We start from the raw sequence: 27,835 nt of genomic DNA on the forward strand, positions 1-27,835 counted from the left end.
TTTATGTGGTTCACTTTGACAGTGTAGAGCAGAGGATAATGACAAGGAAACATTTCACACTTCGTCCTCAGATGACAGCCGACATGGTGACTCATTGGTTCAGTTTGTCATTAGTTTAGTGATGCAGCATGGAGACTTTTTACCAGGCGTGTCACAGATGGGAATGTGATGGTACTGTGAGAACGTGCTGCGGCAGAAAAAGAGCACGGTAGATGTTCCACCGGCTTCTTTCTATGGAAAAATGCAAAAACAGCCAAAAAGTAGTCGATGTGCAAGAGGCGAATGAGGTGAATGAGGCCCAGAGACAGTTGGTGAGGAACCAGTTGGTGCTTTTATACTCATTTGTTTCTAAAATGCCAACTGGATGGATATAATTTCGGATTCATTTCATACTGCATTGGGTTTCACAAGTTTAAAAAAAAGAAAATGTTTCACAATGGACTATGGATTCCCTGTCTTTGCAGCAGAGTTAAAGTTTTCAAAATCAATTACAAATGTGAATGCATGTATGGTTAATAAGAATAAAATGTCAAACTGCAGAAGCCAAAACAAACATGTAAGACTTTGGCAAATAAACAAAAAAGGTTATCTGGAGTTATCAGCATATATTTTTGTATTATTCTGATGGCAGTGTAAATGCACAGTAATTCTGTGAGGTCTCTGATTAAAGCTTTGGGCCTTTAAACGCACAGATATCTCTATATATCTATATCTATATTTAAATATGAGGGGTTGATGATTTTTAATCTGTTTTCAATCCCACCAACAGAGCTGAACACCACTGAGTTTACTCGCGGTGAATTCTGGGATATCAGAACCCCTTTGGTGGGTTCACGCAATATCTCGAAACACCAGCTCTCACCACAACCATGACCCGGCGGCCCCGCGCGTGCCCGTCAAACACTTCGTGTTCGTGAGGAAAGTGCACAGAAGGCTCGCTCCTGATCCTGACACGTGAACTGCACTTTAATATTTAGTCTTGAGAGAAAGGTAATTTTAAATGATTCTGCGCACTTCCTCTGTTCCACATGTAACTTGTGTACTTCTATCCACACACTGTGCGTTGTGTTAGAGCTCAGGTAACTTGAGCTAACATTAGCCTTGAAGCCGTTCTAGCTAACGCGCTAATAACAACAAACCTGCATTTGTTGACGACCTAGTTTATTTTTAAAAATATATAGTTTCTGTGGGTTTTTTCCTGCTCCTGGACGCGTTAGCTAGCGCAGGAAGTCCAACAGCTAACGGTGCTAGCTCACCTATAGCTAACTAGCTTCCAATAACTCAGGCTAAGTTAATCGTGTTGCCATAGGTGTTGAATGCACTAATTGTAAGTCGCTTTGGATAAAAGCGTCCGCCAAATGACATGTAATGTAATTTAATGTAATGTAATGTAATGTTAAAGCTGTTCTCTGTTGATAGGAGCTCCGACATGCTGACTGCTCTGCGCTGTGTCCTGTCCAAGCTGGTGTCTCCCCTGTGGAGGACCGAAGAGGTGGATGGAGAAGACAACTTCCCCTGTGCATCAGGTCAATGTCACAACCCTTAAAAAACCGGTCTCCACCATTCTGCACATCTAAACCACTGCATTACAAACTAACATGTCGGATGGCCCTTATTTCTCACGGTGGTCAGGCACAGAGGACATCCGCCACCTGCGGGGCGGTGTGGTGACCCAGCTCTTCCTCGACCATGGCATGATAGACAGTGCTGTGTACTTCACCAGCGGCCAGGTGTTGGGCGGGATGCCGCTGAAAGAAGGGGACCTGGTGAACTGTATAGCAGTGAGAGATGGTGCCCAGGGTGGATGGAAAGCTGTCAGGGTGAGTCGTTATTCACCTGCAAGTAGCTCAAAGGTTGTTTTTGTAAGTACAGGATATGCGCAGCCTGTTGATCCAGTGCCAGAATCCAAATGGTTGTGTCCCACTTTAGCTACGGACGTCCATTGTGGGCTTTATCATACCCAGACTGTTTCATCCTGTCGTTCAGGTGGAGAAGAGTGCAGATGCCTGGGAGGACGGAGGTAGAACCTCACTAGAGGCTGACAGTATGCATCTCCGGCCTCTCATCGGCACAGTCACGTCATTTGAGAGCGATGGCGGCTACATAAACCAGACCACATACTTCCCACGCAACAGTCTTTGGGAAGGTACGGCTACTGTACTTCACACACGAGCAGTTTGAGCCTGTTTAACCTCCATGATGATTTGCATTAACTTACTGTGTCACATTCGCCCACAGTAGCCATGGAGCTCCAGACAGCATTTTTTTGTTCAATTTTTTTTTACAGTTGATGTTTGGTTAGCTTTAAGACTGAGTGTGGGTTAAACAAACTTGCAGCTACACCAAAATTTACTACCACTTGGATGAAGGCTGATGTTAACTTCCCTGCCCACTGGCACACTCAGTGTATTTCCTCTCCTCTCTTTTAGGTTATGAGCCAATGAAAGGCGACTGGGTCCAAGCTAAATATTTTATCAATCCAACCCAGTGGACCACCCAGGCTCATTCTGTGGTCCCCTTACGCTATTGCCGCCTAGACCAGGTAATTGCATCATTGAAAGTTTTAGGCTCTACCGACTTATTAGTAGGCCTTTTAGCACTAGAGATGGAAAAGATTTAAATTTGTAAGTGTTAGTGCTTCAAAAGTAACTATGTTCATGTAGGATTCAATCCTTGTTAAGTTCTAAATCTAATTACTTCTGTCTTTTTGCTTTCCCCTTATTTGAATGATCCTCTGTCCCCAGGTGCATGTGACCAGCGTGTTTGGTAACAATGGAGTGGTGGAGGACAAAGTGTTCTTCAGCCTGGACTCTCTGCTACTGCCCGCCCAATACCGGCCTGTGCCAGGGCACCTGGTGAACCTGGTAATGGTGGAGAGCAATCAGTCCATCTACAGTTGGAGAGCCCTGTGCATGGCGCCCTGCCTTCAGAGGTAGTGTGTTTTGACTTCTATTGTTTATAGGACTTCGACAAACAATTAGTTTCATTATTGATTAATCTGCAGATTTGTTTTTAATCTTTGGATCTTTATAATAACTGTGACAAGTTCACAAGGTCGTTGTATTCAGTTTACTGTGTTCAAATTTTGATGTGGGTGATGCAGATAAGTAATTTGATGGCTTCTTTTTTTGTTTGTTGGTGTTGCAGTGTGATTCTTCCTGCTGCAATTCTCCCAGAGACTGAACTCCAGAGCCTCCTCGAAAACAAAGGAGGCCTGAACGTAACAGAGTATGGGCAGTTTGGAGATCAGGGGATTGGGGATAGACGAGAGCTGGTGCTCTGGATACAGTGAGTGACCAAAATAAAAACAACAAAATATTCACATTCTGAATAAACTATTTTTTAATCATTGCAACTTTCATTACAAATAGTGCGGCACTTTATTTTTTGATTGATGTTGCACATTATAATGTGATTCATTTTCATCTTTCTACTGCAACAGAAATAAAGGTTCAGAGACCCACAGGTTGAAATGCTGTGACTTTGCCGGCTGGGACTCTGAAAAGCAGTTCAGCCTTGTTACTGTGAGAGGCTCCGCACCACAGAGACAGAAACAGCCTTTGCGTGTAAACAGTTCAGTGTCTGGTTCTACTCCTGCGTCTACTGAAAAACAAGCCTGTGATGCAAAAGAGGTAGAGAAAGAAAATGGTGATGTGGATAAGGAGAATATCCATATCCAGGAAAGAGAGCTGGATATTCCACCAGGAGGGAGGCTGTCTGTTGTAGTAGCCTGCCAAGCAAAGTAAGTTACTTTTTTAAAATTCTTGTGGCAATAGTATAAATTACAGAAGCAGTTGTAGGAGTAATGGGTCAAAAAGATAAATGTAGACTGTAGAAGTTTTTGGCTTCATCTCTGTCGGGACTTGCTCTGCTGCCATGAAAAATGAGCTCCACTCACTGAGGTGCCAAGTGTGTCTGAATTTCATGGGGAAATTGCTCAGGAGCCTGGGAAGCTGTGCCGAGCTGCTGTTGCTGCACTTCTCTTCTTTCACCATTGGGAGGCGCCTGGAGGTCACAGTGGGCAGTGAAGAGGAGAACCTGCTGCAGCCCTCGCTGCCCTACGCTCCCAGTGACGCTTGTTCTCTCCCAGCAGTGCCCTCTCAAGTGATCACTGTCTCTGCTTCAAAAGGCCCAACAAGGTATCCACTCAACTACATGCACTGAGGAAGAGCTCTGAAATGCATTGCCCACCAGTCTATATGTTTTGTTACAGATACTGATATTCAGTCTTTGCTGTGTTTTGCTTTTTATACATGTGAATTGAGTATTTAGATTTAATACTCTTTTCGCACATGTCAATGTTCATTTTGCAGCAGCGTCCCATCCTCCCTCCTCACTCCCCCACTGGCCTGCGCTCACTTTGCACTTCAACAATGAACACCAACACTAATGAAGATATTAGGATCCATCCAGTTCTGAAGAAATTACTGTTTGGTTGATGATTCACTCTAAAATGTATGGGGAACGCATTTCCCATACAATAAATTTACATTTTGTACGCACGCAGTTCACCTGCCACACAACACACAAGATGCACACAGCCAGGACATCGGGTTAAAGTAGATTGAAACAATCTGGATTCGTGATACCATTGATTAATAACTATATGAATGTGATTGTCAGTTTGTGTATGAAGAGCACACACACACACTCACAGTTAAAGAATCCTAGAGGAAACCCTGTCAGGATTGTCATAGATGTCTGTTATTATTATAAGTAATAAATACTATACGTGTGCGTTGCTGTGCCCAATTGACCATGAAGATAGCCTCCTCTGGGTATCTCTGAAACACAGGCTGTCATTTGTCCAATCTAAATTGATTATTTCACCTCTTGTTTGACTTTGCCTTTTCCTCCACTAGGCTTACTAATCGGCGGCTCCCAAACTTCTTAGCGAGCTTTCCAGCGCCTCGTGCTTTGAGAGACTGTGTGGAGGCGCAGAGGGACGTGCTGGTGGTTGAGCCAAGCCTCGGAGAGGTGAGCAGGCACATGATGATGTTTAGTGTGGTCATGTAGATCAATGTAAGAAAAGTTTAAAAATAGGGCCACTTCATCAACACGTGTTGATTAGTAGTGTAGCTATGGATTTTTGATGATGGAGTCTACCAATGTTTACTTACCATAAGTATAGATTAAATGCTAAGAAAGGAGATGAGCGCTGGGTCAACACTGTTCGGCACGAAATTTGCTCCAGACTCTCCTGTTGTGTGTTTTATTTCACTTTTGGTGTGGAGAAGAAAAAAGAAAAAAACTTCCATCAGGAATAATTTGAAATATCCGGTTTTCCTTCTCCTGCTGTGTCTGTTTGCTCAGGTGCTGTCACCATCCAACATGTATTCACGCTTCTCAGCCCTTCTCTGGTTGGAAGAACTGCATGCAGAGAGGGAAGTGGGAGAATTCTCAATCATTGGAGCCATTCTCAGGAAGGGAGCTGTCCACCTGCACTTAGAGGTCCTGGGGTTGGCTGAAGGCAGACCCAGTCTTAATATAGGTGAATAATATAAGTGTCTTTTTGTTAATGCTGAGGTATTGCAGACATTTATCTTTCAGTTTTTGTGCAACACAAGAAGTCTTGACAAGCTTTTTCTACAGGGGACAGAATAGTGTTGAAGAAACCACGGAATGACGGTGCGGTAATGGAGTACGTGAGTTTCGTCACAGAGGTACGGAGATATTTTATACTTTGAAGTAGAGGTTATCCCTAGGACCTGACCTGACCCGTATGGGTTGGGATCCACCTTTTACACAGTTAGTCGGGTCGGGTCCTGTTCTATTACCGCTGGCCCAGGTCTATTTAACAATATGTGTAATAATGCAGTGTGTTTCTTGGTGGCCATAGATGATAGCTTTTTAGCAATGGTAGCAGCCACAACTACGAACATGGTAAAAGGGCATATCCAAGCTATCTTTATTATACTGCAACAAAACTGCAAATCTGATTATAAACGAATCATGTTGTCATCCATCCCCATGACAACAGATAAAGATTTAATCTGAAATCACTGGTCGATTAAATTAGCCATACTGCTATTACAATCAGCAAAAGAGGAATAGCACAAAGTCTCTTTCTTGGAGGACAGCTGCATCATGGCCAGGAACAGGGGACAAGGCTGCTAAAGTTGCTTTAGGTTAAACACAAAGTTTGGTTTTGACACCTTGTGAACTAACATTAACTTAATAAAGAAATCAAATGTGGAAATCTGTGCCAATCGGGTCTCCCGGCCTGGTTCCAGTCCAGCGTTTCTCGGTTCTGCATAGGTCCGGTTCCCAGCTTTCAAATGAGAGATGGGTCCGGCTGGTGTTCTGGTAAAACATTTCCGGGTCTGTTCAGTTTCGGACATGAATTTTTGGACCTGTGATGCATCTTGCTCAATCAGTCAGAAATGCTGATAAAATGTTGATGTAATCTGATGCTCTGTTTTGACACAGATCAATGATGAGGATGTTAGTTTGAGAGTAAACTCCGAGTTTCAGCGCAGTTACCTCGGAGAGCCGCTTGATGTTGAGTTCTCTTACAACAGGTGAGAAAAAGAGGAAGTCTTAATATCATCTTAAATTCTTCTCTCAATGATACTTTTACATTTCAGTTGCACATAATGCTTTGTGGTTGATCTGATTCAGTTTGCCTTTAATATGAGTCCTTTGACCATTTGCATTTGCAGAACCACCACGAGGCGGTGTCATAATGCACTTCTCCAGACGAAGCAGTTTGGAGGCAGTAAGCTGAGGCTTTATCTGGATTGCTCTTTATAGCATGTGTTTCCTGACATTTTAGGGATTATTGTTTTCAAAAAGGTCAATATCAAAATTATATAAAATAATGAAATATAAGGTATTTAAAAGTCCTTATATTATAGTAAAATATATAGGTAAAAGAGTTAATTCCTTATAATATAGAGTATGCATTGTTTGCAAAGTTAAAGAAAAGAATAAATGTTTAGTCTTTATTTCAGTAACACAAAACTGACACCAGAGGGCGCTGTTTGTCCTTTACCTCATCCTTTAGTACACTAGTATTGTTTCCAGGAATGAAATAAGCAACACATTTGACTTCTCCAGCAGTGTTTGCTTGCACAGATGCTTCGAATCATGTTCACACAGTAGCTCCACAATAGTTTAATAGACAAAATCCCCAATTAAATGTTTACAAATGTAAAATGTCTGCACTGTTTTGGTTTAGGTTCTAATAGCCTCTGTTTTTTAAATGGTTTAAATTGCTGTAATTTCCCCATTGTTGTGCAGTTCTCTTCCCCTCCAGGGTCACTCCTCAGACCCCTCAGTGGACAGGAAAGTGGATGGAGGAGCCAGACCAAAACCAAGCAACAGAGGACGATGAGGTGAAAGAAAGAAAATCCGACACTAATGTCTGTTTTGTTTAGTTTTTCATTAATTGTATCTGTATCTGAAAACCAGGCTCCAAGGCCGACAAACAGAAATGTGTCGAGGGTTTCCATCGACATGAAGTCAAAGGCCACGCAGACTAAAAGTACAAGTTATTTGATTTTCAGTTTTGTTTTTAACATCGCATTTACATATCAGGTCACATTGTGCACATCAATGACAAATGCATTTTTGCTCCTAGATGGAGGCCTAGTGTCGAAACCCATTCCCAGCAAAGGGCACCTCTTTAACCCAGAGCTGAACCCCCCTCAGAGAAAGGCAGTGAAGAGCATCCTGGAAGGAGAGTGTCGCCCCATTCCTTATGTGCTATTTGGACCTCCAGGCACCGGAAAGACAATCACCCTCATAGAGTCCATACTACAGGTGCATACACACCATCTCTCCCTACTCAAGGGCTATATTCATTTTAACATTAAGAGTAGCTCCAAACCTCTCAGTAGAAACCCCATGTGTTGATGATAATGTGTGTTATGATTATAGCAAATCAGTCCTAACTTTAGGATTACTGTGTTTTTGTTCAAAGATAATTAGACCTGAACATAATGTGTTAAACAAATACATCTTACAGGTTAAAGGTTTGATTTAAAGTTGTATTTAATTTCTTTTGTTTTATCCTGAGGTGACCACCAGTGACTGTATATAAAGATGGATCCACTTCCTCCCATTGTGTAAAAATTATGTCTCACCCCATTTTTATAACATCAAATAGCTAATGAAATCCGCATTTAGCAGAGAAAAAAATAGCACTTGAACACACATTAATTAGAAAAAAAATGAAACTAAAATGACAGAAACCATCTCTGGACATTTTTATTAGATGTGAGTCTGTCCCATCCCCTAGCATGGAGGTGGCAGGGAGTGTGACCTATTCTCTAACCAGCCAGCAGGTGGCGAACTAGAAGTTTGTCTTCACTTTTGTGGAGCTGTATTTATATACAGTCATTGGTGTCCGCATTTATTAGTTTTCCACAAATCCTGTCCATGTATATACATTAAAAAAAAGGTCTAATGTTCTTTTGGACAATGAATTTGAAAATAATCTGAAAATACTGGTATTGATGGAAAACTCCATAATTAATAAGCCAATTATTATAAGCTATATTACCTGTATTGAGAATATGTCAGCATCAGGTTTTGTACCTGACTGAGGTTTTTCTCACTCTGGTGTCCTGTTTGAGCAACTTCATAGTCAAAGTCTTTTCCCCTCCAGGTTTACCACTTTATCCCCAGCAGTCGGGTGCTCGTGTGTACTCCCTCCAACAGTGCTGCTGACCTCATCTGCGTTCGTCTGCTTGACAGCGGCTTCCTGCATGCAGCAAGTCTGGCCCGCGTCAATGCGTCTTGTAGGCAGGATGAGGTACCCAACAGCAGCCAGGGAACGAAATTCACTGCAGTTACAGGCACCTCAGTTACATTATGTATGATCAAAGGGAGAATATGCATGTTCCACTGTGCAGTAATGTCTGTACAGATGCCATCGCCACCAGGTAGGGTGGTACAGTTGTCAGTAATCCTTTCTAAATAATAGATGAGGCTGTGGTAAAATACTCTGTCTGCATCTTCTTTTAGTACCTTGCTTAATCATCCAAAATTTATATGCCACGTTGATGTGACTGTGTTTCTAACTAGTCAATCCCAGAAGTACTGAGACTGTACTCCAGGGCAGGAGAGGACATCCGTCAGGCCTCTTTTCACAGGATCGTGGTCAGCACCTGCTCCAGCGCTGGGATGTTCCACAGTATTGGACTACAGTAAGAGCTGTATTCGATAGTGGATAGATGTTAAGGGCAGATATATTATGCTCATATTTAGATTCATAATTTTAATTTGGGCTATTAGTTGAAATGGTTTACATGCTCTAATGTTCAGACAACGCATCACTTTCCTCAGACTGTCCATTGCTGCAGCTCCTCTTTTCAGCCTCTGTCTAAAGCCTAGTTCACATGATTTTTCGTCAGACGAATCCCAGATTCTGATCAGATTTCTAACTTGCTGTAAATCTAGTTTGTGTCTGTGACAAATCCAGCCAATCAAAGCACAGGACGAGGTGAAGGTGGTAAAGGTCCATGTAGTGGTGAGGGGTTCCCTGACTGCACATGTCTGCAGTTGGGATTGGTTGGGTCTGGACAGAAAAAACAGGGCCAGTTTTTTCTCTGGCTCATACAGGGTCAGGTTGAAAAATGCAGTCCGAACAATTCTCTATTCTTTATAACTGTGACGTCCACTGAAAAGTTTCACCTCATCCAGCCTGATGTGTCATTCTGTGAGCAGGATGACACAGAAGAGCAGGAGAGTCATTTTGACTCGGAGTAGCTTCTCGTGTGGGCTTTCACGATCAAATGTTATTTGGAGATGAGACTAGTCAGGGGTTGGTCCTGGTGAAAGATCCTGTAGTGTGTGACCCCCTGTTGCCAGTCAGCTGTGTAGTGTGAACTCACTATGCCTGCAAGACTCCCAATCACACGAAAGCAAGTCAAGTAGTGTGAACTCTGCTTCAAATACTTAGGTCTTAGCTTTCGGGGCTGTGCCAGACTAGCCGCAAGGCATGCATTCTGCAACTGTGAGGCATGACACATCACGATTCCCCAGAAGTATCAGCCAGACTACTGACGAGACACATGACAGGAGCAGAGACTTCTGTGGGGGAGAGGAGCTCCCTTTACGTGAACTTTTGGCTTTTTAACTTTATAGACCTTTTACAGACACATGCAACTTCCATAACACACTATAGAGGAAAAATAAATTCTGAAATAGTATAATGTGTCCGAACACACTCTCTCCCACTTTAGTTTCTATTTACTAACTATGATTTTGATCTTACTCAGAGTGGGACATTTCACTCACTTGTTCTTGGACGAAGCCGGCCAGGCCACTGAGCCAGAGTCCCTGATCCCCATGAGCCTTGTGTCAGAGAGAGATGGACAGGTCAGCACACATCATACTCGCACACAGTCTTAGTTCCGACCGTGAAGTCAAGTATCCAGTATTTGTCTAATCATATCATATTTGGATCAAAGATTAAATTTGCACCAGCCCTGTTTCTATTGTGGATGCATAAGAGCAACAACAATTGCATTTAACATTTGTACCTTCCTCACTTCACTTAATTATAACTAATTCATTTCTTACCCTCACATTTTTCATGCCTTTTTTATTATTTTCACTTGTGGTCCATTCCTGGATAAACTGATTTCATTTATTTATTTCTGTATTCGTAGCAAATCAGGGTAACAGATTTTTAATTAACTCCCTGATGGATTGAGCTTTGTTTATTCATTACTCTTTTTTTACCCTTGCCTGCTTAGATAGTGTTGGCCGGAGACCCCCGTCAGTTGGGTCCAATAGTGAAGTCCAAGCTGGCTGCTGCCTTTGGCCTGGGGGTGTCTTTGTTAGAGAGGCTCATGTCCAACCCACTGTACTCCAGACAGGACTGGGGATACAACCCTAAGCTGGTGGGTGCACAGCATTCGACAGTCTATTGTGTGATCAGATATTTTAAATTGGTCTCTGGAAGAAAGTGTCACACTGGCAATCAGTGTCCCACATGCTATGTAGATTCTATGCTACATGGTGCCTATAATGTGTATATATATGTTTATTTTTAAATAATTGTACGTTGGTACAATAATATTTGTTGAAAAGGGTATTAGAAAATACCTTTTGTGCTCTGTATACATAATAAATTTGCTTTTTTTTTTTTTAAACTACAGGTGACTAAGCTTATTTACAACTATCGATCTCATGAGGCCCTGCTCACGCTGCCTTCCAAGCTCTTCTACCAGGGGGAGCTGTGCTGTGAAGCCTCCAGGGCCGTAGTAGAGTCCCTCTGTCAGTGGAAAACCCTGCCCAAAAAAGGCTTTCCTCTCCTCTTTCACGGCGTCAGGGTAATGAGGACTTTTTTCAATAACGTATCTGCAATTTTGCAAGTCTTAATCTCCTGTAGAGTGAGGCCTATTGTTGACCATAGACTGAATATACATTTGCACCAGGTTACCAGTTTGCATCCAGGTCACATCTGTGCACTCTAATAGCATCGAATATTTATGGCAGTGATTTTGCTTTCTTTTTTTAGGGTACAGAAATGAGGGAAGGTAAAAACCCATCGTGGTTCAACCCTGTGGAGGCTGTGCAGGTGATGCTCTACTGCTGCCAGCTGGCCAAGAAGCTCTACAACCCTGTGGATGCCTCTGACATCGGCATCATTGCCCCCTACAAGAAACAAGTAAGAGTCCTCAGAATAGCTGAGTGTGAATTACTTACTTTCACCATCTTATTCGAATAAAAATAAATAGAACGAGAATGGCACTTGGTTGAGTGCATGAGTCATTCTCCACCCCTCCACAAAAGTAGTTTTTGGTTTTTTGTGCAATCCTGCAAACTAACCAATAAGCAAACTGGTGAAAACAATCTCCTTGGAGGAGGAAAAAGCTAATTCAATATAATTTTATATTAAACCTCAATAAACATTAAATGGCTTTTAGAATTGTGGATGTTCAGCTTTTCATACTGCAGATCCTGAACGGTTATTGTTTTCACATTGCTGTTTTCAGTGTGAGAAGATTCGGGTGCTGCTGGGTAAGGTTGGCCTCTCTGACATCAAAGTGGGCTCAGTGGAAGAGTTCCAAGGACAAGAGTTCCTGGTCATCATCATGTCTACGGTAAGCAAACACAGACAAACATCAGAATGAGCTTTATTCTGAATCAGATGGCCTTTTTTAATTTAACAGCATCTACATGAATTAAAATTTCATCCAAGAATTTGAAAAGGATAAAAATGGAACTGGATCAGATCTTTATAATGTATTTATGAGAAACTAGCACTAATCTGTCTCAAAATAGAACAGTTCCTCCTCATCACAATGGTGTTTGCAGATGGCAATTTATTTTTGAGTAGCTGGTTATAATCCTGAGTTCTATTACAGTATACTCTATATGAACTTGTAAAAGCAGCTCACTTTGCACCACACCAAAAAAATACATTTAACTTTCGCCACTTCATATGAAGGCGCTGACCAGACATTGCCTTTCTTGAGCTTGTTATTAGCTCAACAATCTGTGCCTGCGACTTGATTTTTTTAGAAGAGCCTTGATATCAGAAATCAGAAATACTTTATTGATCCCAGGGTGAAATTGTTGACTATACCATGGTTGTTAGGATGTGCTAGATGTTACTTTTTAGACTTTTATAATGTATTTTATAATGTGAGATGTACCAACAATACCCTCACAATTGTACAATAATTTCGTTAATGATAAAAAATGCATTATTTTATAACTTTCCATCATAAAATGGCACATTAAGGATGTAATAAAGTAATGAAAACCCCGATGTTTGCCAGAATCAAGAAATCACATCAGCCATTATCATCCTTTTTAAATGAGGAGAGTCTGTGGAGCACGAACATCAGTCATAACCTTCCCGTAGTTTATTTCCTGTCTTCGCTCTCTGATAATATAGGTGCGCTCTAATGAGTCAGTACCGAGTGATGATTTGCAGAATGCGCTCGGCTTCCTCGCCAACCCCAAACGCTTCAACGTGGCCGTCACTCGTCCCAAAGCACTGCTCTTAATTGTCGGAAATCCCCACATTCTCATTAGGGTAAGTGACAAAACGCTGAATTAGATCCTGGCTCTAATACAGTATGTTTGTTGGTTCAGTCCTGTTATACACTACATCCTGCCTATTAGGTTCTTTACACGTTTTCATCTCTTTCCAGGATTTATGCTTCAGGGCTCTGCTGCAGTACTGTTTCATTAATGGAGCATATCTGGGCTGCGACCCCCCTCCCTCCCTCAGAGACTCCCAGATGTACGTAAACCCATCACAGATACACGCTTTATCCATAATGGACATTTACACTCAGTGGCCAGTTTATTAGGTACACATTTACGATCCAATGCAGCACAAAACAACTGGTCTGCCGTGAAGTCGTCTATGATTTTTATTACGATGGAGCATTGTGGTCATTGTTAGTTGTACTAGACAAAATTATATTTAGAGGAGTTTCTAATATTTTGACTTTTTCTTATATGGACATTTGGGAATGATGAACTAAATGATGGATAGATCGATTTAGGGGTTACAGCAGCAGAAGTAAACAATACATAGAATAAAATAAATAAAATAGATATAGTATATTTAAGTACAATTGGACCCATAACACTAATATTACATTAGTGGGAGCACATCCATGAGTGATGTGCTTGACCAAGTCAGCAGATTTAGTGCATAATAAATGATACTGTAAGCAATAGCAGCTCACACCAGGTATTCCATGATATGATTATGAAATTAAACTTGTCTGCGTTAATATTGAAATATAAAGGGGTGCAAATAATAAACAGTATAGCAATATGGCTCAGCATAAGATATATAATATATATAGTAAATAAATAATTTATAGTCTTTGTAAAGGAGTTAGTTTTGAATTGCTGCAGGTTGTACAGATGTAACTAATAAATTTAACACGAGTGCATGATTTTCGTTATAAAATTATACTATTTAATTTGCTTGTTGTAAAGTTGGTGGTTTTTTTGTTTTTTGTTTTTTGCAAAGTAGAAAACATTTCTAAGTGAAATAATTATTTCACAGACTTTATGTGACAAATGGAGTTTTAATGTTGTTTTAATCAGTCTTCTGCCACTAATCAACTCACTTCTTTTTTTCTTCCCACAGTGTTACAGAGGAGCAAAGGGCTGAATAGGAGGATGATGTAATCATGGTGTACCTCAGCTCTGTCAACTGGACTCTGTTTTTTTTTGTTCCCTTCACATTTCCTTGGCTTGTCTCTGTTGACTGAAATGTCTTGTTTCTGTGAAAGCCAAACACAGCTCCAGTCGGGGATAGAAATGAATAAAGATAACGCTTGTGTACACGGCACAATTACTTGTCATTATTAGCCTGATGTGCTTGACTGTGCATACGATTTTTTTTCTATCTAGCCATTTCAGATCATTGGTAAATAATCGTGAATTGCGTCACAGCAGTTCCAATGACCTCTGCACAATACTACTCAGAATGATCTTATTGGCCGGATTTCAACAGCAGAATTGTCAGTGCTTTAGTATCAAAGAGAAATAAGATGCAAGACAACACTTTATTTTAGTACGTGGAGATCATTACCCTGGTTTAACATACTGAGTGGATCCACAGATGTCTGCAGGTTCTGGGGGCAAGTTGTCTGCACGCCTCGGTGTGGCTGCGTCTGCCCACAGGACCCGGAGACTGGATGTGGCAATTGAGTGCGACTGACAGTCTGCACGGGGACTGTCAGTCCTACTGGAGCCCAGCAGGATGGAGGGGTGGGGGGGTTTTGGGTATGGGTGAATGGGGAGGGAGGGGGCGAGGGGCAAAAACAGGCAAATGGGGATTGAATCTCTTTAAGTTAATGAGTCTCTTATGTGCAGGGAGGAGACAGCTTTTATCTGAGTGTGCTGTGTTGCGAGGGGGCCCGGCTCAGACACCCAGACCCCCCCCAACCCACTCTCGTCCTTCCCCACCCAGTCACGCCTTTTGTCTTTGAAGTATGTCTCAGGTGTTTGGTCTGCTGTCCCACTCTGTCCAGAGAGACTCAACTGTCCATAGAGACCAAACTGTCACAGGACAAACAATCCAAACTGTGTTTATAGATAAATGATTTTAGACGATAACTACAGCAGCTCCACAGTGACGTGTCCTAGCTGGATGTTGGAGCATGAAGACTTTCAGCCGTGTATTAGCACTACTGTTGGGACTGATTGTGCTCATAGAATATTTGAGATATCAGAAATTATAGCTGTGAATCAGAAATCACCTCCATGTCTCTGCCATGGTGAGTGTGATTATTGAACATTTCAGTTTGACTCTAAACGATAGCAACAGGATAGTCTTGTTTCTCTTCATCAAGTTAACAGAAGTTTTCAGATTCACAATTTAAAACTCTTATAGAAATATCAAGTATCATGAATTGTGCCTGAGAATGGATTTGATGCAACTTATTTTTTATAGTAAATTTCGGAATACTAGTCATCACATATACAATAGAAAATAACACTAGATATTCTTCATGCCGTCACTTCAGTCTGCTGCTGTTCTACATCATTCATCTTTCTGAAATGTTTGTGTTAGTGGATTCAAAACATACTCTGTCTAGAATGACAGGAGCATGGGAAATGTATTTCCAGATGATAATATGATCTTATTTTTTATTTCACCCAGAGCAGGATCACATTTTGAGCAGGCAGGTTGATCTGTGAGTTGTAGGTCAGAGCTTTAATAGTTCTCCAGTGGTTTTTGAATTGTTAAATTTCCTGAAATCTTGCTCTGAAACATTTTATGGAAACGTCAAGTTTTAGAAAAAAGCTAATTTCTATCTTCCAAGAGACTCATAACAAGACAAAATAGTATATTTATTAAAGATAAATATCTATACTTGCTGCAGAGATTTATTTTTATGATTTTCATGTACCTTTTTAAAAACAAATCACCGCCTCGACCAGATCGTCTACGGAAGGTGCACTGAGCCACACTATTTGATAGAAATAACATGAATTATATTTTAGGGTGAATTTTCCCTTAAAAATTCCTGCAATCATTCTGGCAGTGGTGAACCAGACAGCATGTCCTGCACTAAAAATCCAATACTTGACAATACTTATCAACTTTGGTTGGTTGATAGTTGTCTTTGGATCTAAAGATTTGTCCTGTTCCTCCAGCCATGGTTTTTTTTGACCAGACTGCTCTCTGATGTCTGTATGACAGACAGGTGCCCATCCATTCAGCTCGTACTCTTATCACCTTCTCATTAACTGAGGCAGGGGCAGGCCACACATTACCAACACAGACACCGTGTCTACAGGGCAGCCATTAGGCCCAACAACAGACCCCTGCTGGGCTCCTGGCAGGGGGAGCTTGTTAAATGTGTGGCCCTATTGTTCTCCCAAATTGGTCTGTGACTCTAATTGCCCAGTTAGTCCCCTCTTACGGGCTGTACTCGTCTACCCAAACTGGAACCAGCCTCCACTCATCAGATCGGGCCGTAAAAGAAAACAAAAAAACATTGGCTGAACTGTGGCTGATGGAGGGCTCTGGCCGGCTGGGAGTCGGGCCAATCAGAATGGGCTTTACTGTGGCATGTCTGAAGCATGTCTGAGGCCGCAGGCCGGGTGGGATAGAGACCTCTGATTCATGAGGGCCCAGAGGCATCAGCAGCAGATCTACATCTAAATCTGGAGACAGACGACATCTAAACAAATACGATGATGCTGTAACGTAGTTGTGTTGTTAGATTAAGAGGCTTAAATACAGGAGACAATAGAGAACGAGACAAATTAGCTCTTACGTCTTGGCCGCTGGTCTGCGTCTCAGGACGGGATCTGTGGAACTCTTGAATGGGATGTTGGGACTGAGTGTGTAGATGTTGCACTTGTTATTTTAAAATATGAAATGCAATTGAAAGAAATCCCATTGAATGTTTAAATATATATTATTTCAAAATAAAAGGACAGACAGCACCATTTTTAAATTACATGAACCCATTTTAGACTGTAAAACACAGATCTTTGTTTTCGTGCAAGCGCCAGTTATACAGTAGCTGATGCTGAAATGTCTTTGCATCAAACAGGCAAGCGAAATAAAAGCAGCCTCATGGTATTTTGCATGTGGATCTGAGTCTGTGTTATTGGCACATCAAAGCCAGGTGAGCAGGAGAGACGCTGCTTTGCTAATGAGAACCGGAGGCTCTGCCGAAGAAACCCTCCAATTAGGAAGCAGGAGCACATGAAAGGGACTGGCAATATGTAGGAGACTGTCTGTCTATGAAAAACATTAGATTTCTCACCAAAGGAACTCAAAGATGATTGTGTTGTTTTATTCTTCTCTTCATATCAGCCTACGGAGAAGGGGGTGCATTTCATTTTCTCTCTCTTTCAGAAAAGTTATTACGTAAGAAGTGAACGAAAATAACACAAACGCACGATTGACTTTCGCTGGAAAAAGTCACGGGCTAATAAGCATTATGTGTCAGCCACACATTGAATTCTTCACACACAGAGGGTTAAGGCTGTTAACTCCTTTTTTCATGAGTTTACATTACTGCCTCATACCTCCTGCACTATAAAAGCAAATGAAGCAGATTCAGCCCTCTGTTATACTGGGCCTCAGTCACTCAGTGAAAGCTGGGCTGTGATTGCCCATTGTGCCCCCACCTCTCCCTTCTCATTCTCACAACACCCTCCATCTGCTTACTGCCCCCCTCTCTGTCTGCAGTCATCACAAAACAAGCCGTTGTCTCCAAACACATCGTCTCGGTGTCTTTGATAGGTAGTTGATAACAGACTAGAGACTTGATGGGGCTGGCTCACCACCTGTATATAAAGCGAGCTGCAGCAGTGACAAAGCCATCCAAGGACAGCACTGTCTCCTGACACCACCAGGCAGCCCTCAGTAAGAAGCTGATTTTCCCATCTCCTGGATTCCCTGTATTTTTTGCGAAACTCTTTCGGCATGGCTGTGTTCTTCACCCTGGCTCTCCTGGCTTTGGCACATCATCCTTTAATGGCATTTGACATGGGGCAGTCCACTCGCTGCGTCACCATCCCTAACCAGATGAAGGTCTGCAAAGACGTAGGATACTCAGAGATGCGTCTGCCCAATTTCCTGGGCCACAGCAACCTGGAGCGCGAGGTGGTGCCACGGTCCCAGGACTGGCAGCCCTTGTTGCAGACAGGCTGCCACCCTCAAGCCCAGGCCTTCCTCTGCTCCATCATCGCCCCCGTCTGTCTCGACACGTAAGTCGATTTTACTACTACTTTTTTTTTTACTGTGTATGTTTGTCCACAGATTGGCCAATTATTCACTACCATGTTTTCCTGTGTACACTGTTTGACATTTTGTCTTTTTCTCCCTCAGCTTCATCCAGCCCTGCCGCAGTCTGTGTGTGGCAGTAAGGGACAGCTGTGCCCCAGTGCTGGCCTGCCAGGGTCACCGATGGCCAGAGGCTCTTGACTGTGACCGATTCCCTGCTGAAGAGGACATGTGCCTCACCCACTACGCAAAATTAAGTCACTTTGGCAAAGGTAAGGACCACAGTCTTATTATTATACTGTATTATTACTTATCTCTCATCATGTGCTTGCCGTTCATCTTGCATGTAATTACTGCACCTGTAATTTTACTAAACGATGTTTGCTTTTGATCACAGATCTACCTAAACCTGCTTGCCAAAACTGTCCACCAGTGGAAGAGGCTCCTGCAATGAAAACAGTCCTGGATGCTTTTTGTCGTCATGACTTCGGTAAGAGTCAGAATTCTCTCAGAAAGCTGTGGCTTGCTGATGTGTACTGATGTTAGTTGAGTTAAATTTTCCAATCCTGTTGATTAATTTATTTTTTCTCTCTTCTCCACAGCTGTAACCGCCAAACTCCATCGCCTTCGCCTACCCACGGGAGAACCAGAATTTGAGGTGGAGGGCCGGGTCGAGTTTATCCGTCAGGGACCTCTGCTGCCCTACGACACACAGCACCTTCTCCAGCAGTGGCTCCTCATCAACCTGCAATGTGCCAAAGACCTCGTGCGCTCTGGACGATCCCAGCTGTACGTGCTGACCGGCTCTGTGCAGCCTGACGGCACTCTCGCTCTCACCCGTCTCTTCCCTTGGCACAAAAAAGACGCAAACATCGCAGTGGCCACTCGTAAGTGGAAGCACCACAGGTGTTGAATGGCCTGATACTTAACGTGTGAAAACTAGAGCTCTGAATCAATGATTAAATGTAGAATCAAATAACATTTTAAGATTATATATCAAGGAGGGGTTTTGGGATGGAGAGTTTCTTAGCATTGGGTGTTAATGAGAAATTGTACAGCAAGCTAAATGGAAAAAAGGACGAGAGCTGGACTCAGCTAAACATCAGCACTATTTGCTTCCCTCTGTAGCTCTCTGTCTCATCTCCGTTCTGGCAGCACATTGTAATTAAATGCACTCAACTCTTGTACATAGTATTAATAAATGTAAATTCTATTTTCTATAAGGATATTGGTGTATTTATGACATCTTTTTTGATGTGTATGTTATAAGAAAAAGATGACAATAAAATATTTGCGGTGTAAAACTATCTCTGATGGGTATTTGTGATCATTAACAATGTTGCACATAAATGCACCGTGTGTGTGTGTGTGTGTGTGTGTGTGTGGTGTGCAATGTGAGAGAGAGAATGGCAAAAACTACTGCAAATCGCTTTAAGTGGTCGTCAAGACTAGAAAAGCTCTATAACATTTACCATTTGTTGTCGATCATATAGAGTCGTTTTTTAATGCACGCAAATACATTTTTGAACATCAAAGGGTCAGGGTTATTTATAGGTCTTCTGTGTCTGTTGCCTTCTTCTCACTCGTTTCACCATAAGATGGCGCACTACAGGAGAACCGGAGCAGCACAGCACTGGTTTTTCTATTGTGTTGCCGTGCCAAGCATTAGTATTGTACTCACAAATTGGTCTCTCCATAATGTAGAAAGTGACTCAAACTGGTTGGAATGACTGGAGACTGTATTCATAGTGGATGCGTGTGGTGCTGATCGTACAATGTCACACTAATGAGAAGATGAATCACTTGCTTTACATTTGAATGGCCCTGTTTTCATGACCAGGCTGAACAGGTCTAGTTGGGGTTACTGGACAATGGGGTCATTCAAAAACGCTTTTTCACAATACTAGTTCCCTGCACAGATAATGAGCTGTCCTGCAGTTTAAAATAAATGATGAATGCTTTTAAAGTTCCCCCTGTTGGCCGTTAATTATCTCTGTATGAGTTTGTTCCGGGGACATGTTTTCCCTCGAGGGACAAATGAGTAGCAGTGAAGTTATGGCGTCTTTATTCAATAGCAGGCAATAAAAATGGTATTCATCACGATTTTGATTTTACTGCTAAAGCAAGATAAATGCATTGGAGATTTTAATACGGTTAACTTATACATAATGTAGACAGTTACCAACGGCCCGCATCTACTTCTGTATTCTTTTATTTCCTAATATACCAATATGAGAAAAATGAAAGTCATTTATCCCATACTGTAATGTTGTTTGTAATTTTAAATTGAAAAATTGCCCATGTCCGTCTACAGTGTGTAAGACAGTTTCCGCCTGGATTAGTTGTGTCCGCCCTGGGCCGAGCGGATAACTAAGCCAAGCATATGACGTGCAAATTCCGTTTTTTTTTTTTTTTTTATGCTTTATAAAGTAATTTGTTTAATCAGTGACATCATTATATGAGTTAGCCTCTGCAAGAGTTACTCTAGCAGCAAAAGAACTCCACTCGTCGTCTCGTGCTTCATCATCTACAAAGGAAGCATGACAAAAGGTAAGATGAAATGTCAAATAGAATTTAATTTTTAAAGCAGTGTTATCATCTTGGGTGACATAAATTATAATTTTTTTTCCTCAGTTTGGTTTACCGTCCTCGCACTGGTGTACCTGGAGCGTTCCATGAGGGTCGGCTCAGCTCCGATCTGTGCTTACGGACAGGCTGGGTGTCACGTCCCTTCCCTGGCCGATCTCTTTGATAGGGTCATACAGCACTCTTCAAGAATGCACGGCATCTCCAGTGATCTGCACTCTGAATTCGTGAGTCCTTTTTTTCAACTCTGGTCTTGACATCACCATCCATCACCCTTCATTCAGGCCCAATTCATTCATCATCAATCATTCCTGTTTGGGCTGGCCATTTTTTCCGAGCTAAGATATCACTGAGTGTGTGTGATTTGTGTCTCTGTCTACGCAGGAGCAGTATTTCCTTCCCAGCAAAAACCTCGTTGGAAAACGGAAATGCCACACATACGGAATACTGACACCAGATGACAAAGAGAATGCCCAAAGAATAGGAGTGAGTGTTCATTTAAATATGTCATGGTTAATGCACGCACAGAAATGATACCACTGCATCTTAACATCAAGACAATGTTATTTAAAGGTTCCGTTTGTAAGATTTAGTAGAAAGGGATCTATTAGCAGAAATTGAAAATATAATAATCCTAGTGATGTTCTCACTAGTGTGTTTCATTTAAATTGTACGAATTGTGGTTTTTCTTTACCCTAGAACAGTTTCCACAGGTTCTCTTTCATGTTTGGAATGGGAGGGTGAGGTTAGGGGAATATTCAGCTGCAACATGCAACTTCACCAATAAATTCCACACAGTGAACCATTAACTTTTCTCACTTGCAGCGAGAACAACTGACGGAGGTGATCCTGAGGCTGCTGGGGGCTTGGGGTGACCCCTTGTCCCAGTTCTACCAGAGCATGTCTCAGGATCAGAATCAAGACTTAAACCACTACAGCTCCAACAAGGCACTGGAAATCAGTGATATGGTGCACGAGCTGAGGGATGGTGTGACAAAAATGGCTGAAAGGGTAAGAAAAATATATAACAGAATTTCAGTAGAGAATAGTTGTTATTTAAAAAACGTTTGTGTATATTTAAATTTCTGTGATATACTGTATGTTTCTTTATTTTTTCTTTTATGAAATGAGTTGTCTCTTGAATCTTCCCTCCTCAGATGAAGCTGTTGGGAGTGCTTGACAACACTGTGGGTTTCATCTCCCCTGAGAGTTTTGTCCCCCTCTCTGCCTTTTCCTTCTACAAACGGGGAGAACTCAGATCAATGGACCACCATGATCTGCTCTACTGCTTCCGCAGAGACTCCAACAAAGTCCAAAACTATCTACGTATCCTGAAATGCACCACCCTCCCTGGACTGGACTGTTGATGGTCACTGCAAAACAGTGAAGTATGATACCTTTGCTTTTAACTACAAATCGTGCTCATGTCCTTTGTAATGCACGAAATTAAAATGTAAAAAATAAAGACTAAGTAAACCTACACTATCATCGTTGGTCTTCTTATGAATGGGGAGCTCTGCATATCTACAGGCGTGCTGCAGAGTGCTTATTATAATCTAAGAGGTTTTGCCCCAGAGAGACACAGCAAGAATAATTAACGAGGACAACTGGATTCACTGAAACACTTTATTTACAACCGATCTGTGCATTTAAGATCATGAAAAGAAATATTTACAAAATATATCATGAGAAATTTGACTTCAAGAAGGATTTTGAGTAATATTGTAAAGATTACCAAAAATGAGACATGCAATGGAAATAATTCAGAAATCTCTGTTCGCCGTTTTTCTCCACAACTGCTCAACCAATTGACTTCAAACTAGGTCGTTTCATTGGACCTGAGGAAGTGCAGTGTTGACAGTATTTTGGCTGAGCAGTTGCACATTTTAAACCCGCACACGCGGTGCACAACTAAGACACCATCAGTGACATTGCAAAAATGATGCTTTGATGATGCAATGCCGTGTTGCTAGTTACTAGTTGGAAAAAAAGTCTGATTTGTAAATGCAGTAAATGAAGTGACAAATGTTCCCCTTTAACTGATTGTAATTATAATCGGAGAGTAGGAATCTTCCTGGAAAGACTTGTCAGTGTAATAACCATGAAATTGATCATCCGCAGCCAGTGAAACGCAATAAGATGATTGACCAAGCAGTTGAGCCTAATCATATTTATGTTTTAACAAAACAGTCACTTGCCTTCTTGACAGAAAAGGTAACATTATCAGTGTTAGTTTTCACAGACAGCATATTCCATCCACATTTTTAAAACAACCCTCCTGTACTGAAGCCCTTTTCAAGCCAGTGGAAGTCAGAAAGTCCCCATTTTACTCTCCACTCATTACAGCCCCTCATGTGTCTCTGACACTCTTGTGTGGTGGCGATTTCTGTGTCTTTGCGCCAGTGTTATTCTGAGGTGGTTCTTCCTCTTCCTCTGCGAGACCTCGGGCCATGAGCTCGTCCATCGGGGAGCGGGTATTATGAACCTCCTTCTCCTTACAGTTTCTCCACTTCATTCGTCGGTTCTGGAACCAGATCTTCACCTGAAGTGAAAGAATCATTTCAGTTCAATTTCTGTCGTCCATTCATTGTTAGCCATGCAAGTGGTGTAGCTCTGTCTGTCTACCATTTAGGGACACTCTGAAATATCTCAAATACATGCAGACATTCATGTCGGCCAGTGATCCTGAGATTTTCGCTCTGGGGCGACTATAAAGAAAAAAAAATATTGGTATAGAAATTCAAAGACCCCTACATAATCACTTGTAATAACTTTGGTGATCCTGACTTTTTATGTAGCGCTGTCATCGGTTAAAAATTATAATTTGGTTTATTAACAAATAATTTCAAACTAATGAAATTTGCCGCAGCTTGAGCTGTGCTTAAAATGTTCTGCTAATACAACTAATCATCAAATGTAAACCAAATTGGGAAATGGTAAGTATTAAACCTGATTAGCATCAGCATGCTAGCTGTATTAACACCTTACACAGCCTGTTCAAGGCAGCAATGTTGCACCTTTATTCAGCCTAGTTGTTCTGTATAAGAAGTGCAAATAGGGAATGGGGGCACGTTGTTGTTTGGTCTGTATGCCAGCCAGGGAGGCAGTCACAGAGTCAAATCGATGAAATGAGCCTGAAAAGTGGGACACATGCTGACGCTGTTGTGTTACACCTCATTGCTCTGATCCTAGAATGCCAACATGCTATGCGTCCATTGTGAGCATTTGAATATGTAGCATTTAGCCAAGACCACCACTAGTATGGCTTTAGACTCTTTGCATGTTTAAGCCAATATTTATCTGGATGTTGCTGACTTGTGTCATGTTTCTGCCCCCTCACATTTACATGCATGTCTTTAAGCTAACGGGCAGTCTTCAATTGTTCGTCACAAAGTGTGATTTAGGTTCCTTCATCAAGAGTTGATGATGAAAAAGAGCGGCTGTCTTTCAGGATCTGATATCAATCATGCAACGTTTCAGGTAATATACACATTCGATTACCTGTGACTCCTTGAGACTGAGATCAGCTGCCAGTTTGTTCCGGTCTGTCTTGCTGATGTACTTCTGTCTCCGAAAGGTTCTCTCCAGCTCCTTCCGTTGTTCTTCTGAGAACACAGCCCTCCTAAGGATCCCTCTGCGAACTTTCGGGCTTACATCAGCAGACCACATCCGAAGATTTGCTCCCTCTTAAAGAGGAAAGTGAAAAACAAAACTTTATTATTGACCCATCCTGCAGATTTTTAATTGTCAGTAGTTGATGTGTCTCTGCGCCATGTGCATGTTGTCACAATAATGAACTAGAGTGTAACGGGGAGAGAGGGTACATGTAGCAGCTTGGAGAATACAGACGTGCAGTCAATTGAGACAAAACAGCTAAATTAACAGTTAAACTGCCCAGATCAGATTATTTACGGATCATTTATTCGGGATTTAGATCAAATGAATTCAAAAGTAAAAAATCAGATTCGGTCCACAGCCGCCCTGTATACATTTTATTCCAACCATTACCACATTTCCTTCCTTTTCAAACCAAGATGATGCCTGTTTTTGTCACACTCACTTTATCACTCACTTTCAATTCCTCTCCCTCTGTTTGCCCAATTTAACAAACTGGGGGTGACTAAAGAGAATAGAAAGCCATTTCAACTGAGAAAAAAGCGATTTGGTGACCTGTGAGGAGCAATCCCACGCTGCTTCACTCACAGGTGCACTCACAACAAAAGTCAAGTGGAACAATTTATCCGATCCATTCAACGTTGCCTTTTTAATCTGTACGACAAATCTGCACATAGACCACCTCTAGGGAGCACATAAGAGGTTTCGACATGCTTCTCAATTCTCTATTGGGACTCAATGGCTTTCACTTAAATAGCTGATTACCAGGTCATTCCTGGGCAACGTGTGTGTCTGCCCGAGTGGGCCAACTATAGAGCCCTGGGGGACACCAACAATAGAGCCGTTCAATGGAAATGCCATTACTCGATGGCTCAGTAGCCCAACACTAAATCTTTTCACTTGCAGGTATGAAGCAAGTTTGTATGTGAAGATGAGCTCGAATAAGTCTATAAAAGTCACTTTCATTGAATGCTTTATGTCCTAGTCAAGAGGTCTCCAATGGGAAGGAATGAGGGTTGAGGGACAGGAGAAAGGAGGGGGGTCAGCGAACCAAACCCTTTAGCCACACAATGGCCGGGGGATGTTCCTGGTCCATCCCTCTTCTGCAGAGAAATGGGCAGGTTTTTTGTGCTTGGCGGAGTTCATTGCTGCAATGAAAAATTGCAGTGAGGTCGCGTGTGGATGGTGGAGTGAATGTGCCAATTGGTCACGGCCTGACTTGGCATTGTTGTGTTGCTGGGCACTGTGGGAAAGTGTCAACCTACTAAGGCGATTCCAGGGACCTGTGGGATGAGGGCTTTCTGATTTGTGCTTTTCTCCACAACCCTTGACAGGCATCATAGGATGCAGCAAGTAATAACTTCCAATTGCTTTGGGACAATGCAAAAATAAGACAGCTGCTAGTCTTAACACTACCCAAGTATAACATAGAAATAGTGTACTTGTCCTACACAAGTCTTAAATTGTATGCACTTAAACATTTCAAGCACAATTCTATGGAGATTTTAAACATTTCATTGTTGCTCTTTCCAGGATGTTTTCAATTTTATGGCAGCCTTAAGATTTATCTTGAATCTGTTTAAATTTACAACAAAATGCATTAATGTTCTGCGGGAATATTAAACTTTGGAGCAATCTGCCTTACTCAGCAGTAACAATCTGCACCTGGTAATTATGATCTTATTATGACAGAAGACAAGATATTTATTAGCTCTGCTTATCTTTGCCAGTAAAAGTCTGTATTTGCAAGTGCAAAATAGGGGGCCCCAGTGACTCAAAAGCCTTGCAACACAGCCCCCCCCCCTCTCCGTCCTGAACAGCCGTGAATGGTTATGAATAGAGCTGTGCAGAGTTGAGTGGAGAATTAGTTCTTTGGTATTGCATCAGTAATTAGCTGTGGAGAGCATGGGAGACCGGGCTGATGCTAATGCTTAGAGAGTAGCTGAGGCATTGCTGATGAGGCATAAAACACTCACTGGAGAAGACGGGAGGGGGGCTGGACCCACCGCAGCATGCCAGCAGATACTGGGGGCTCCGCAGGAAAACACTGTTGAGTACACCTGCAAAGACAGACAGGGACAGTCAGATATGGTCATGTAATATCAAGGTGTGACATATGGTCTTCAAGAGACTCTACCTGGTCTGCTGCCAATTTCTGAGGCCAAATGAGTCCCGCTCTGCCTCATTTTATTGGTTGTTTTTTTTAATCTGCTTTTTTTACAACAGTGCTGAGCTTCAGGTGATGAGCACAGATGGACCTTCTACTTTTTTGAAATTATGGAATTTTGTAAAATTTGATCTTATTTGAAAACTACCTGCAGAGGAAAGATAGGTAATCCAGTCTGATAATTATTTGCTTAAATGATTCTCAGGCAACTTGTTGTGATTAGAGGGTTCAAATATTTCTTGCATATCTTTATAGTATTCTAATAGAAACATTTCAATTTTCCTTTTCAAAACATTTGCAGTTATTGTATTGTCAGAGCTTGGCTGAGATAATTGGATCTATTGGATCAGTAGATCCAATTATCTACTATCTACTGGATCTATTATTTGTTGATACTACTGGTATTTCTTTAAATGTATTACCAATTTTAAATATTATATTTCAAATTACATTTTGTTGAGTTTACAACTAACTTAAAATTTATTTTTTCTTTACTTTGGCAGAAATTTCAATGTTTAAAAGTAATTTGGTAATTTGGAAAATGAATGTGATAATAAATTACACATTGATTACATAAAAAAAAAGTTTCTGAATGACTCACGCCAGGCGTAATTGTGATCTCTCTTAAAACATAGCACTCTTACAACACATGTAATCTAAATCTACCTAATTTTAATTTAAGAGCTATAAACAATTTCCAATCTAAAATTGAAGAAATGCCTGAAGCTTAATTCATCCCTAAACATTTTTTATCTTTAGTACAGTTTTAGCCGTTTAGAAAGAAGAAATAAAATATTTGTAGAAGTCATTGTGTTAAAGTATAACATTGTAGCTCCACACATTTAAAAGCCTGTCATAACCTAAATATATTAGAGTTAGTTTAAAAAGTCTGTTTGCTTAGAAAGAAAGAAATCAGTTCACCTGAGTGTGGCAGAAGTTGTCCTCCTAGGTCTTTCACCTGCTGGGGACCCTGGGCCTGGCTTTGGAAGGCTCTATGCTCAGGGCCCCAGGTTCTTCTGGGATGTTCACATGCTGCTCGTCGCAGGTGTCCCCCGGTTGTCCCTTCCGAGCGGGCTGAAGACGTCTGCAGTAGATTGTCGATGAGAAAGCTCTTTCCCGAGCTCCCGAAACCCGGTAAAGCGGGAGGAGAACCAGGCATATTCCTCCTGGTGTAGCTCTGAACTGAGACCATCCTGTTCACACAGTGACCCGAACACTCGAGCTCCCTCTTCAGCAGTCACTGCCCAGTGACACTAAATTCTCCTCTAATCCCTTCTTGAGTG

General features: G+C 41.7%; 4 protein-coding genes across 4 annotated transcripts; 3 read left to right on the forward strand and 1 right to left on the reverse strand.

Annotated features, from left to right (window-relative positions):
* Window positions 1–1,023: 1,023 nt before the first annotated feature.
* On the forward strand, window positions 1,024–14,281 carry mov10l1 (Mov10 like RISC complex RNA helicase 1). The gene is made up of 27 exons (XM_035157232.2): window positions 1,024–1,079; window positions 1,420–1,526; window positions 1,633–1,820; window positions 1,987–2,146; window positions 2,430–2,542; window positions 2,745–2,932; window positions 3,148–3,288; window positions 3,443–3,742; window positions 3,942–4,139; window positions 4,863–4,977; window positions 5,314–5,491; window positions 5,593–5,663; window positions 6,430–6,521; window positions 6,663–6,718; window positions 7,243–7,337; window positions 7,414–7,486; window positions 7,583–7,764; window positions 8,612–8,758; window positions 9,031–9,152; window positions 10,227–10,326; window positions 10,707–10,853; window positions 11,112–11,285; window positions 11,474–11,623; window positions 11,952–12,059; window positions 12,860–13,000; window positions 13,119–13,210; window positions 14,078–14,281. Exons 2-27 carry the CDS (start codon window positions 1,430–1,432, stop codon window positions 14,103–14,105), a joined length of 3,456 nt encoding a protein of 1,151 aa, XP_035013123.1. The 5' UTR covers window positions 1,024–1,079; window positions 1,420–1,429; the 3' UTR covers window positions 14,106–14,281.
* A 3,456-nt stretch (window positions 14,282–17,737) lies between these two features.
* szl (sizzled) lies at window positions 17,738–19,467 on the forward strand. The gene is made up of 4 exons (XM_035157453.2): window positions 17,738–18,168; window positions 18,290–18,456; window positions 18,582–18,674; window positions 18,787–19,467. The coding sequence occupies exons 1-4, from the start codon at window positions 17,885–17,887 to the stop codon at window positions 19,095–19,097; spliced, it is 855 nt and encodes a 284-aa protein (XP_035013344.1). The 5' UTR covers window positions 17,738–17,884; the 3' UTR covers window positions 19,098–19,467.
* A 1,257-nt stretch (window positions 19,468–20,724) lies between these two features.
* Window positions 20,725–22,137, forward strand: LOC118109419 (prolactin-like). Its single transcript, XM_047339781.1, has 5 exons — window positions 20,725–20,734; window positions 20,819–20,997; window positions 21,155–21,256; window positions 21,596–21,781; window positions 21,928–22,137. The coding sequence occupies exons 1-5, from the start codon at window positions 20,725–20,727 to the stop codon at window positions 22,135–22,137; spliced, it is 687 nt and encodes a 228-aa protein (XP_047195737.1).
* Window positions 22,138–22,741: 604 nt separating this feature from the next.
* Window positions 22,742–27,779, reverse strand: dbx2 (developing brain homeobox 2). The gene is made up of 4 exons (XM_035157592.2): window positions 27,474–27,779; window positions 26,362–26,445; window positions 24,272–24,456; window positions 22,742–23,312 (listed from the first exon to the last, which is right to left on the reverse strand). Exons 1-4 carry the CDS (start codon window positions 27,742–27,744, stop codon window positions 23,121–23,123), a joined length of 732 nt encoding a protein of 243 aa, XP_035013483.1. The 5' UTR covers window positions 27,745–27,779; the 3' UTR covers window positions 22,742–23,120.
* Window positions 27,780–27,835: the final 56 nt, after the last annotated feature.

This window comes from Hippoglossus stenolepis, chromosome 5, assembly GCF_022539355.2.
Source record: "Hippoglossus stenolepis isolate QCI-W04-F060 chromosome 5, HSTE1.2, whole genome shotgun sequence".
Lineage (NCBI taxonomy): Eukaryota > Metazoa > Chordata > Actinopteri > Pleuronectiformes > Pleuronectidae > Hippoglossus > Hippoglossus stenolepis.

Bases quoted from the DNA above. Each gene is read 5' to 3' on its own strand.
- mov10l1 (XM_035157232.2), top strand. From the start codon at position 1,430: ATGCTGACTGCTCTGCGCTGTGTCCTGTCCAAGCTGGTGTCTCCCCTG. The intron at 4,140-4,862 runs GTATCCACTCAA...TTCCTCCACTAG, and splicing joins GCTTCAAAAGGCCCAACAAG to GCTTACTAATCGGCGGCTCC. The intron at 13,001-13,118 runs GTAAGTGACAAA...ATCTCTTTCCAG, and splicing joins ATCCCCACATTCTCATTAGG to GATTTATGCTTCAGGGCTCT.
- szl (XM_035157453.2), top strand. From the start codon at position 17,885: ATGGCTGTGTTCTTCACCCTGGCTCTCCTGGCTTTGGCACATCATCCT. The intron at 18,169-18,289 runs GTAAGTCGATTT...TTTCTCCCTCAG, and splicing joins GCCCCCGTCTGTCTCGACAC to CTTCATCCAGCCCTGCCGCA. The intron at 18,457-18,581 runs GTAAGGACCACA...TTTTGATCACAG, and splicing joins ATTAAGTCACTTTGGCAAAG to ATCTACCTAAACCTGCTTGC.
- LOC118109419 (XM_047339781.1), top strand. The intron at 21,257-21,595 runs GTGAGTGTTCAT...TCTCACTTGCAG, and splicing joins AGAATGCCCAAAGAATAGGA to CGAGAACAACTGACGGAGGT. The intron at 21,782-21,927 runs GTAAGAAAAATA...TTCCCTCCTCAG, and splicing joins TGACAAAAATGGCTGAAAGG to ATGAAGCTGTTGGGAGTGCT.
- dbx2 (XM_035157592.2), bottom strand. From the start codon at position 27,744: ATGGTCTCAGTTCAGAGCTACACCAGGAGGAATATGCCTGGTTCTCCT. The intron at 26,446-27,473 runs GTGAACTGATTT...CTGTCTTTGCAG, and splicing joins ACAACTTCTGCCACACTCAG to GTGTACTCAACAGTGTTTTC. The intron at 24,457-26,361 runs GTGAGTGTTTTA...TTCCTCTTTAAG, and splicing joins CCCCCCTCCCGTCTTCTCCA to AGGGAGCAAATCTTCGGATG.